Source organism: Heterocephalus glaber, unplaced genomic scaffold (genome assembly GCF_053883595.1).
Source record: "Heterocephalus glaber isolate CG9 unplaced genomic scaffold, H.glaber_assembly_v1.0 deba00000331, whole genome shotgun sequence".
NCBI classification, from domain to species: domain Eukaryota; kingdom Metazoa; phylum Chordata; class Mammalia; order Rodentia; family Bathyergidae; genus Heterocephalus; species Heterocephalus glaber.
In genome coordinates this window covers 19,231,451-19,242,653 of record NW_028258142.1, presented here as the reverse complement: position 1 = coordinate 19,242,653, position 11,203 = coordinate 19,231,451, and the positions used below count along the sequence as shown (strand labels likewise).

At 45.4% G+C, this 11,203-nt stretch overlaps 1 protein-coding gene across 8 annotated transcripts in view; it reads left to right on the top strand.

Annotated features, from left to right (window-relative positions):
• The first annotated feature begins 6,158 nt into the window (after positions 1-6,158).
• Zcchc2 (zinc finger CCHC-type containing 2) overlaps positions 6,159-11,203 on the top strand; it is a 63,184-nt gene continuing 58,139 nt past the window's right edge. For 2 of the 8 annotated variants that reach the window (XR_002387331.2, XM_021239289.2), the window contains exon 1: positions 6,162-7,412. Coding sequence is in view for 6 of the 8 variants with exons in the window: in XM_021239289.2 (XP_021094948.2) it covers positions 6,489-7,412 (924 nt within the window). In the remaining 2 variants the exon portion in view is untranslated. Of the gene's footprint in view, positions 7,413-11,203 lie in introns of all 8 variants that reach the window. The other 6 variants (XR_015443226.1, XM_087191748.1, XM_021239290.2 and 3 more) reach the window with 5 other exon arrangements.

Here is an 11,203-nt window from a genome sequence, read left to right as displayed (position 1 = left end):
GGACTCATATATTTAATTCTAGAGTCACATGTCACTCCATTGGAGTGTTCTGAGAAATGCATCATTAGTCAACTTCACTGTTGTCTGAACACCATAGAATGTACTTAAACAAACTGAGATGGTATAGGTCACTTGATGTGGTCTCCTGATGCAATCAACAGATATGATAAACACAAGATGTATAAGTCTGCTGCAGGAGTATAACAGTTTTATATAAAACTATTTACAAGGAATATCCTTCAAAATAATGATAAAGTAGTATAGCCAATATATAAGCCAGTAACAGTCATTTATTATCATTCACAAGAATTATGTACTGTACATAACTGTATGCATTATATGACTGGCAGTGCAGTTAGACTAGCAACATCACAAACATGTGAGGACTGTGGGGCACTATGACAGCACGATGACTACATCACTAAATGGTAGGAATTTTTCAACTCCTTTACATAGAACTCCTGTGGGACCACAATTGTATGTATGATCTATTATTGACTAAAATACAGATGTGTGGTATGTAACTGTATGCTGTTTACTTTTATTCATTCTCTGGATGTATATATTTTTTTCCTTTTTCCTTTGAAAAACTCATACAAAAAGGTAAAAAATGTAATACTTGCCCATATACTCATTACCTAGATTTACCTAGTTAATATTTTATCTCATTTTCTTTTTCTATTAATTTTTTTCTGAGCCATCTGAAAATAAGTTGTGATACTGTGACATTCAAACTTTCAATGCTTTAGCATGTACCTTTTGAAAACACAGACATTTTCCTATATAACCACAAGGTCATCATCTCACCCAAGAAAGTTAGCATTGATACAGTAAGTGTAAGCAAGGAGTCCATATTAAATTTACCTGTTTATCCCCAAAATATCTTTTTGTTTTAAAATCCAGAATCCAAACAGATTGTGAACTGTACTTAGTTGTCATGTCTCTTTTCATTAATCTAGGCCATTAATCTATATTTGTTTTTATGACATTGACATTTTTGAAAATTCAGGTCAGTGATCTCATTTAATATTCCACAGTCTAGATTTGTCTTATTTCCTCATGATTAGATTCAATTTAAATATTTTGGGAAGAATAATACAAATTGTATCTCCAATGACATCCATGGCTTGGGAAGAACACACTATGGACTGTCTCATTATTGGTGCCACTAATTGTAGCAACCTGGTTTAGGTAGCATCCATTAGATTTAATCATGTAGAAGTACCTTTTCTCCTTTTTATATTAACTGAGATGCTACTTTAAGAACATGAATATTAGATGGGCCTCGTGGTACATACCTGTAATTCTAGCAGTCTGGGAGGCTGAGGCAGGAGGATCACAAGCTCAAGTCCAACTTGCCTGGGCAACCTAGTGAGACCCTGTCCCAAAATTAAAGCAAAACAAACCCTTCTAAAAGGATGGGAATGTAGCACAGTGTGAAGGTTCTGCATTCAGTCTTTAGTACACACATATACACACACAACAAACAAACAAAACCACCATGTAAATACTGCATTTCCCAAAAATTTTACATTCAGTGGTAAAAGTGTCTGAACCAATAGTTACAAAATGATACTTTCCAGCTTTTCCAGAACTATCCCCCATCCATTTGTTTTTTTTTTTCTTTTAGACTCTTTATGGATTTGGATTTTTTTAAAAATTCAATAATACTACCTTATTGATACTTATTATTATTATTAATCAAGCTCTACCGGTATTGCTGGAAAAGGTATCCCCCAAGTCACATAGGATCTTTGGCAGAAGGCTGGATACTTGAAAAAAAATTTAGGAATGTTTTATGAAAGCGAAACAATAATGAGATGATGAATTCAAATTGGGTGGACAATTAGCAGCTCACCAATAATTTGATGTAGCTGTATTTTAAGGGGCACATAAATTCCATTCCAGAGAACATTTTTTCTAACTTTCAATTCTACAATTCTTTTTCAATTTCAATTCTTTTTCACAAGTTCCGAGAAGTCACTGTTGTCTTCTCTGGGCGACAACCTTACCTTTTTGAACAACTAGGTAAAAGATCTATATGCAAAGTCCCCACACAACCAAGGGTCTTAAAGACCTCTGTCTTGGTAAGTGCCCTGCATCATCCAGAATATTTATTTCAAACACATGCTACGGGACTAAGGATTTTCCAAACCAAACCACTTAGAGTCAGATTTATTTCTAGACAGTCTCGAAAGATTGGTGTATTTCAGTTTCTCCAAAAATTTCAATGTACAAATGTGACAATTTGAGCAGCCTGGTCAGTCTAATCCTTACGAATCTTTCTGACAAATGGAATAAAAACTCCAAGGAGACTCTGAATTCAACCCAAGACCAGTCTTTCCAGAAGAGATGCCATACCTAACTGTGTTGGACACAGAGTTCCAGGTTACCAATGGGAAAACTGTCATAGTGACAAGACCATAATTTCTTTTTACTGTATCTCAATCCTTGCAAAGTTTTTTCTCTAAACTCTTACAAGAACTTATCTTCTTAAATTTTAATATATAGAATTTCCCTTAAATTAAATAATTTACTTGTGTTGGTCTCAAGATGTTTAGATCAACTTCCAAGTGCAATCTTTAAAAGTAATATTTAACATCTTTTAAAATTCTGTCTGTAATCTAACTCAACAAAAATATAATTTTTGAAGGCTCTTATATCCATGACTGTCTAAATGATCAAAGCCACAGACTAAAGTACGATAATGGCCATATGGTGGTTACTTCCCCAGCATCCATGTTTTCTTTCCTCCTTTCCAACAACTTTGACTTTCATTTGGGAATCCATATGGTTCTGAAGCTGACTCCACTTCTCTGGACCCAGAGATTGATCAGGAATGGGCAATACAACCTCAGCCAAGTGAGCTGTAGTGAAGCTCAGGGTGAGTTTTAAAATGCTAGGACAAATGTTCTTTGCTGGACAGGAACAAGGACTCAAACCGCCCCAGGAGCTTCTGATCTTTACTTCTCGTTCCACTGTTTATTCACCTATTTACTCAACAAACATTTATGAACATCTACTACGTCCCAGATAGGAAACCATAAAACTGAATAAGACATTGTCATTGACATTAAGACATTTCCAATTGAGGGGACAAGGAGTTGTAATGACAGAGAGACTGGTTCAACATTCACAGAGACTGACAGAACAAATTCTTAGGATAGATTAGACTGGGTGCTTCAGAACATCATCTAACGTAAGAGTGGACAATCTAGGCATCCCTTTTATACAGTGGATATTGTTAATTATATGTCTTCCCTGAAGCACCCAATTATCTGGGACGTTGGTGAAATTTCTTGCAGTAACTCAGTGACAAAAATGGGTGTGTGTGTGTGTGTGTGGTTTACAAAGTCTCTTCAATCCCTGGCTAGTGTCTTAAAGTACAACCTTAACTTGAAACTGGTTTTCTGGTTACATAGAAACAAATATTTGGATGGTAACAATAATAATATCCTCTTTCATAGTTAAAGAGCCAAATAAAACAGTATACTGAGAGTTCATTAAGTATCATTTAAGGACAGGAAACAATAGCACTCTGTATCCTTAAACATATTTTTTTAAAATGAGATATATCCCTCTATGAAAGATTTGGATACAAACTACATGCTCATCATGACTATCTAGTCCATTTGATTTGATTGTACAGGGAACATATAAAGAAATGTGAGAATCTACAATAGACATTCTCAACAGGGTAGGCCAGATGGGAGAATAACTTATTTGAATCATCAGGGTAGGCTGCTTCAACTACACACTGTCATCTCACCCTGGGATTTCCATCTGAGTTGTTTTGTTTTTTCTGTACTGGGAATTGAACCCAGGGCCTTCACACTGAGCTATAGCTCAGGCCTTTTTTTTTTTTTTTTTTGGTACCGGAGATCGAACTCAGGTCCTTGTGCTTGCACAGCAGGCGGTGAAACCACTGAGCTAAATTCCTGGCCCGTCAGGCCTTTTTAAAATAAATTTTGAAACAAGGTCTCATTAAGTCACTAGGCTACCCAGGATGGGCTCAAACTTGAGATTCCTCTGCCTTGGCCTCCTTCAGTGTTGGGATTATAGATGTATACCACCATACCCAGCTCTTGGCTTTCCTTTACAAGTGAGGCAGTAATAACTCACACTTACTGATGTGTTCTATTTTTCATTTATGACAGGGCAGAAAAAACATTAAGGTCTGATCTAGCCAGTTGCAATATGGAGAGAGGACCCTGAAACAATACTTTGAAGAGATAAATAGCAAATTGTCAAACTGATGGATGACAATCTGAATTGTTAAATCATAGTATATGTCATTTATGTTTAGAAGTTTTTATCACTGCATTTTCTGTTGGCCAAAGCTATAAGAAGTTAACATTGATTTCAAATTTGAATTCTGATGTAAATCTTATGCGTCAAGTGTTGTGGAGAGTTTATACCAAATAGCTTCTTGTTGTCTAGGAAAATGTAAGGACCCTTTGCATGGATCACATGTAAAAATCGACCTGGAGTAAAGCATGTGCTTGCTACACAAAACATTCAGATCTAGATAGGTGACTTGCTATGAACCTGTGCATATCTAGCAAGATTAGCATTATTATTGGTTGCCTAAAATATTGCTTTGGAAATGTGGCATTTGGAGAAAATTCAGGCAAAGACAACAAAATGGAGTGAGAATCAATGATTTAGTAAAAATCCTCAAAATTTTCACCGGATTGTATATACCCAAAGAATATAAGGAAATAGTAAGTTAGATGACAGAATAGCTTTGATATACTTTCCCAACCTTAAGTATTGAAAACAAGTCTCTATATCCCTGTTTTATCACTAAAGCTGATTTAGGCTTCAATTCAACCTGGTACGGAAGCTTCCTGGACATAAAGTTGTGAGATAAGAGGATTGAGCAGGGCTGGGGATTTAGCTCAGTGGTTCTACCGTCTGCGTCGTGGGTGCAAGTCCCCGAGTTTGATCCCAGGTACACCCCCCCAAAAAAAGAGGATTCGGCATATGTTCTCCCAACACAAGTCCAAAAACTTTGGGAAGGAGTTACAGTGTAATTTTTGTCCTCCATACTTCTACTGAGAGACTGTAGCAGGATTTCGAAATGTAAAACATTTAAGGATTTTTTTTAACCCAACTTTTAAATCACCCCGAGAAATGTCCAGCTGGACTTTAAGACTTTGGACTGAAAGGGCAACCTTTTGAGAGAGATATTTTGGAGGTCTTTACATCTTCAAAATGTAGCAAAACTTTTAAAATAAGTTGAAAGACTGTCATGGGGGTAGCGTATTAAATTCTTTGAGTCACAGGAAATTCACACCAAAAAAGAGCAAAAATGTTCATGTTATGTACTGAAACCTTATCTAGCAAATAAATGACTCCCAAAACAGGGAGATTTGAGAGGTGGGGGGTGGGGTCTTTTCCCCAAATTGTCGTGGAAACGACGTTCGAAGAGCCTTGCCGATCAGAAGCAACGCTTAGCCCAGGGGGTCCCTCCAGCACGTCCCCCCTCGTCGGTGGTCGGTCCCCACTTGAGAACCCCGCAGCAGCCTTTGCGTGGGCGCTTGGCCGGAACGCAGGCGTCTGGGCCCCCAAACCACCGCCACAACTCTGCGTCCTTATCCAGTTCCCTGATCTGCGACAGTGAGTCAACACGCCTGATTCTTGTAAAGCTGCTGACTTTCACAAAGTCCACCCTGCGGGGGAGATTTGAAAGGGCTCCTCTTGGGGTCTGCGCGCCCACTCGGCGGAGTCCGGGCATCGCGGACGGAAGTGGGGCGGCGGCCGACCGGAGAGGGCAGAGTAGAAGGGAGTCAGTCAGCAGTCAAGGCGGGGGTCAGAGTCATCAGGAAAGTGAAATCGCCCACTTCCCTCCTCTCGCGTAAGACTCGCAGGCTTACCTCGCCACCGCCTCACGGCCCCACCCCTCGTCCACTTGCCGCGGGAAACTACCGGATTCTAGGGCCCCGTGGAAGCCGTCAGAGCAAGGCGGCCAGGCGGCGGTTGGGCGTGGCTTCTCGGAGAAAAGCGGCACGTGGGGCGGGGAGATCTACGTAACCGTCCTTCCGGAGCGCTGATTGGCTGAGGCTCGGTGCGAGGAGCCCGCAGGCGCCCCCTCCCCGGGCCCAGCCACTCCTCCTCCCTGAGCCTACCGGTCCGCGCCCGCTCGTGAAGGAATCGCTCCGGCGCTGCCGCCCCAGCCTAGTGCGGACGACCCAGAGGGAGGTGGAAGGAGGACACGCTTACTCGCTTGCTCCCACCCGCACCCCCATTCCAGATCCGGCGCGGAGCCCAGGGGGAGGAGCCGCCGCGGGCACGCCCCACCTCCCGCCGGGAAGACGACGCGAGCGAGCCGCCCTGCCGGCCGGCCGCCCCCCTCTTGCCGCCCGAGACCCACCCCCGGCCCTCCCCCGGCGGCATGGAGGGGCCCAGCTCCTGACGGCCGCGCCGCCGCCTCGGCCCCCGCCCCACCCGCCCCCGCTCGAATGTCCGCGCCGCCCTAGCTGAGGATGCTGAGGATGAAGCTGCCGCTGAAGCCGACGCACCCTGCCGAGCCGCCGCCCGAGGCGGGGGAGCCCGAGTCTGACGCGCGACTGGGCGCGAAGGCTCTGCCGCGCCGCCGCCGGGACTGCCGACCGCCGCCGCCTCCGCCTCCCGCGGGCCCTCCGCGGGGCCCTCCGCCGCCGCCGCTCCGAGGGCTGGGGCCGCCTGTTGCTGGCGGGGCGGCGGTGGGGGCGAGCATGCCGGGCGGCGGCGGGGGACCCGCGGCGGCGCTTCGCGAGCAGGAGCGAGTGTACGAGTGGTTCGGGCTGGTGCTGGGCTCGGCGCAGCGCCTAGAGTTCATGTGCGGACTGCTGGACCTGTGCAACCCGCTGGAGCTGCGTTTCCTCGGCTCGTGTCTGGAGGACCTGGCGCGCAAGGACTACCACTACCTGCGCGAGTCGGAGGCCAAGGCCAACGGTCTCTCGGACTCGGGGCCGTTGGCCGACTTCCGAGAGCCCGCCGTGCGCTCGCGCCTCATCGTCTACCTGGCGCTGCTGGGCTCAGAGAACCGGGAGGCCGCTGGCCGCCTGCACCGCCTTTTGCCCCAGGTGGACTCGGTGCTCAAGAGCCTATGCGCGGCCCGGGGCGAGGGCTCGAGGGGCGGCGCGGAGGACGAGGCGGACGGCCACGGCGACCAGGACGCCGAGAAGGACGGCTCTGGCGCGGAAGGCAGCGGCGGTGGCGCCGAGCCCGGGGCTGGAGGCGGGCTCGGCTCCAGGGCCCAGGAGGAACTGCTGCTGCTCTTCACCATGGCTTCGCTGCACCCGGCGTTCTCCTTCCACCAGCGGGTCACCCTGAGGGAGCACCTGGAGAGGCTGCGCGCCGCGCTGCGCGGAGGCCCCGAGGACGCCAAGGTGGAGCCCTGCAACTTTCCCGGCTCCAGGGCCCAGGTACGGCGCCCCGGCACTCGCGTCGCGGCCACCGCCCCAGCGGCCTCCCCGGACGCCCCCTGACCTCGCCCCGGCCGCGCAGGTGGCCGGGGTTCCCTCGCCGCGGCTCGCAGCCCGTGAGAGCGCCTCTGCGTTGAGTGGCACTCTTCCCACTCCCCCACCCCGTGCACACGGCCACCCGCCATCACAGAAGGCTCTAGAAGTCCCTGTGCCTGAGTTGCCACGGCACACGCGGAGCTCCCGCCCGGGCCCTGGACCTGATGAGGGTCTCAGGACATTTTTGGCCTTGAGCGTTGCTTTCAGCACTAGGGGCTGGGAAAAGCGGAGCACTGGAAGAGCCTGGAGGTTTACCGCAGTCTAGCCTTGGGCAGTGCCTGCCTTCCCTTTCTTTTGAGTGTCCCTCACCCTTCAGGAGGTGCTGGATAGCTGCGCCCTGGCCTGCTGTCTGTGCCTTCCGCCTAAAAGGGACTCCTTTTTTCAGTGGCAGAGTTTAAAAGGGTCGGATGGGTGTTGCTCCTACTCAGAACTTACTACAGTATTCCCAGAAAAAACCTTATGGGGAGATCTGGGAATTGACCGAGATAAGTAGAAACGCAGGCATCTGGGTAAAGAAACCTCTCTTAGGACCGGCTGGTTATGACCTTTACCCCTGGCATAACGAACTTTGTAATGCACTTGATTCATACTTACTGACTTGGGTCTGGGGATATCTGTTGCATTTATTAGAGGCATTAATGTTGTCTAAAAGAATGACTTAAAACACCAGGATGTAGTAGATAAGAATGGAGGCGAGGCACTTTCACAAATATTAAAAATTACTTTTCATTGAGCTATGAAAGCAATATAATCATGTAGGCCCAGTAAAGCCCTTGAGTGAAAAAATGAAGAGGGGAGTATTTTTTTCAGTTATAGTAAAAACTGTATGTAAAGTTGTTTTTGTGGATTTACAGCCTTTTGAAAGGTATTGATTTGGATGTCATGCTTTCAACTTCAGTGGTCTCCAGGATGCCATAGTGGAAAAACGGGCACGCATTACTACTCCCTCCCCACCCGAAAGTTAATTTAGCATACTTTCCTCTGTTATTAAATATCCTAGAACTGAAATTAGGCTTTGTGTTTTGCGGATGGCTGTGTGGACTCACTTCCCACAGATTCAAGGCCTCTGGGGCCTGGAAAGGTCTTTAGAGATAGGCTGAACCCCTCATTTTTACTGTGAGGCTTGTGAAGTGATTAATGGGTGTTTTAGAATAAATTTTATCAAATTCAGATGTAATGCTATTACCCAGTTTTTTCGTGCTCAGTGAAATTTTATAATCTCTCATTGTATGCTTACTACAAGTAGTATATGTAATGATGGTAAAAACTCATACATCCTTCTCACATACGTATATATATGTATATATGAAAAGGTATATTACAAAGCCATTAAATGCAGAGGTGAAAGAATGAATTATGGAACAATGCTTAAATATTTTAACATTTTTCTGGTCACAGTGTATCTTTACAGTGTTGAATTGTAGGTCTAATGAAAGTGCCCCCCAATGAAACAGCTAGTATTCCTTTTATTCCTTTCCAACAGAGGTTCAAAACTGATTTTGGATTTTTAACTTTTAGGAGTCTTCTTTTCCTTTTCCTTTCTTTAAATTTTTGCTTTTAATGTGAGTAATGTAGAACAAGTAGACTAAGGGGAGAGGTGGTACAAACCAGAGTAATGAGATTTTTATCTTGATTGCAGTGCGTGGCCTTTTCTGGCAACCAGTGAGTGCTGGGAGGAGTGAACCAAGCACGTTAGGCATCCTGCTATTAGTTTCAGCGCATCATTACTTCTCAGAAGTGCTCTGTACGGTGGCCATCAGCTGGAGTAGGGGAATCAGTTATAGGGGGAACGTGTACTACAGGTGACACTGAAGGCTGTTTGATTCTAGGCTTTTGGTGGTGTGCTGAACTTTTTTTCTTCAGTAGTTTAGGGTTGCCTTAAAAAAATCATTAATGTCTCATTAGATTGTTACGACTGGCATTTTCTGCTTACTAGACTGGCTTCCCGAATCGTCTGGCTGTGGCTTGTTGTGGTCTTGAAGACGTTTTAGCGGATCTTGTTGCTCCCAGGCTGTCACTCGGTAGCCTGCCGGTGCGGCTGGGCTGATTTAAATCCTCACTCACTGCAGCACAGTTTGTCGAGCTGTCGACCTTGCGCTGCCAGTGCGCACCAGGGGACAAAGGGTCCACCGCGGAGTTGGCGGGGAGGAACCCGGTGTACGCGCGTCGCTGGGGTGGGCGAGCGGCGGCCGGCCCCAGGTTCCCGGCGGCGCGGAGTCGCCTGGGCCCACAGACTTCTTGGGCTGGTTCGGGGCTCCTCCCTCCCTCGCCCTGCAAGATGGCGGCCGCACGCCGCCCACGTGACTGGCGCGCTGCCCCCGGGAGGGCGGCCCCAGAGCCCGGCTACCCGGGCCTGACTACCCGGGCCTGGGGCGCCTCCTCGGCCTCTACGGCGGCCCCGGGGCTGAGGCTGCACTTAGAGCGCCATCTGAGAATCACGCGGATCTCAGATGCTTGGCCGTGACGATAACCCTGCGAAGGGAAATTCATGTGGCAGCACTTTACTGACCCGGAAATAACCTTGTGGTCACAAGTATGCAACTTGTAATTGCTTAGGAATCATGGGAGTTTTTTTTCTGTATAAGGGAAGGTCTTCCCAGTGCTCCAAACCGAGTATTTTCACCTATACTAAATGTATAATACTAATTTTCTATGTAAGAGTATATTAGCCCAGAATAGTGTTTCTAGCTCTTAAGATGTATCCAGTACCTATGAAGCAGCTCTGTTGAAAATAAATTTTTAATTTGCAGGTAGAACATGTGCTTTATTGCCTGTTTTATATTCGTTATATGTTTTGAAGTTGACTAGGTCCAGCACGAAGTGTCATGCTATGGTTAAAATGTTACTAGTTGAAGTGACCACATTCCACCAATTATAGCTAGAGTGTACTTAGTAGGTTGCATTAGAAAAGCAGGAAAATTCAACAAATGTGTTTTTGCTCTTAAAAGTGATATTTCCAGAAGTTTTTTAAAAATGTGATTTGGATAATTTTATATTAAATGTTACATTGATTACAACCTAAATGCTGGCGTTCATTTTATGAGACTTGTACATAAGTCTCATTTTCTTAACTCCAAAAGGACTGCCAGTAACTTCCATTAAATTCAACAAATAGGTTAATAAACTACTGAAAACCCTTATTGGAAATGTGTATGGTTGATGTAATTCTGCATTAGAGTTACAGATGGCATGTATAGCATAGCCGAAAACACCTGTTTTTAAAAATAGATCTCTTCCTATTAGGAAGCTAAACTATAAATTGTGTGTTAGGAACAAAAAAGCTGTGGAAGTATTTTAAGAGATAGTTTTTGTTGTAGCTACTGCAGTAAAAAGACGGGAACCAAGATAGGCAGGCTTTCTATGTTTACATGTTTAAAGCCACTCTTTAACTATTCATGAACAGGGGTATTCTTATTTGGAGCTTTATCCCCCAGCCAACAATACTGTACAAAGTTGTAAGAAACAAAATACATGGACTATCTGCAGTATAGTACTGTATAGTTAGTGGTTGATAATGTTGATTTGACCTTTCTCTGGTGATTGTATTTTCGGGATCCTGAAAGCTTAGTTGGTTGACTTGGCAGATAACACTGTTTTGAATAAAAGATAAAAATGTAAGCCGTTAGTACGAAGATACACAATTCTGTGTCTTAGGGTCATTTGAACTCACAAACCATATTTGAACTCAATATCAT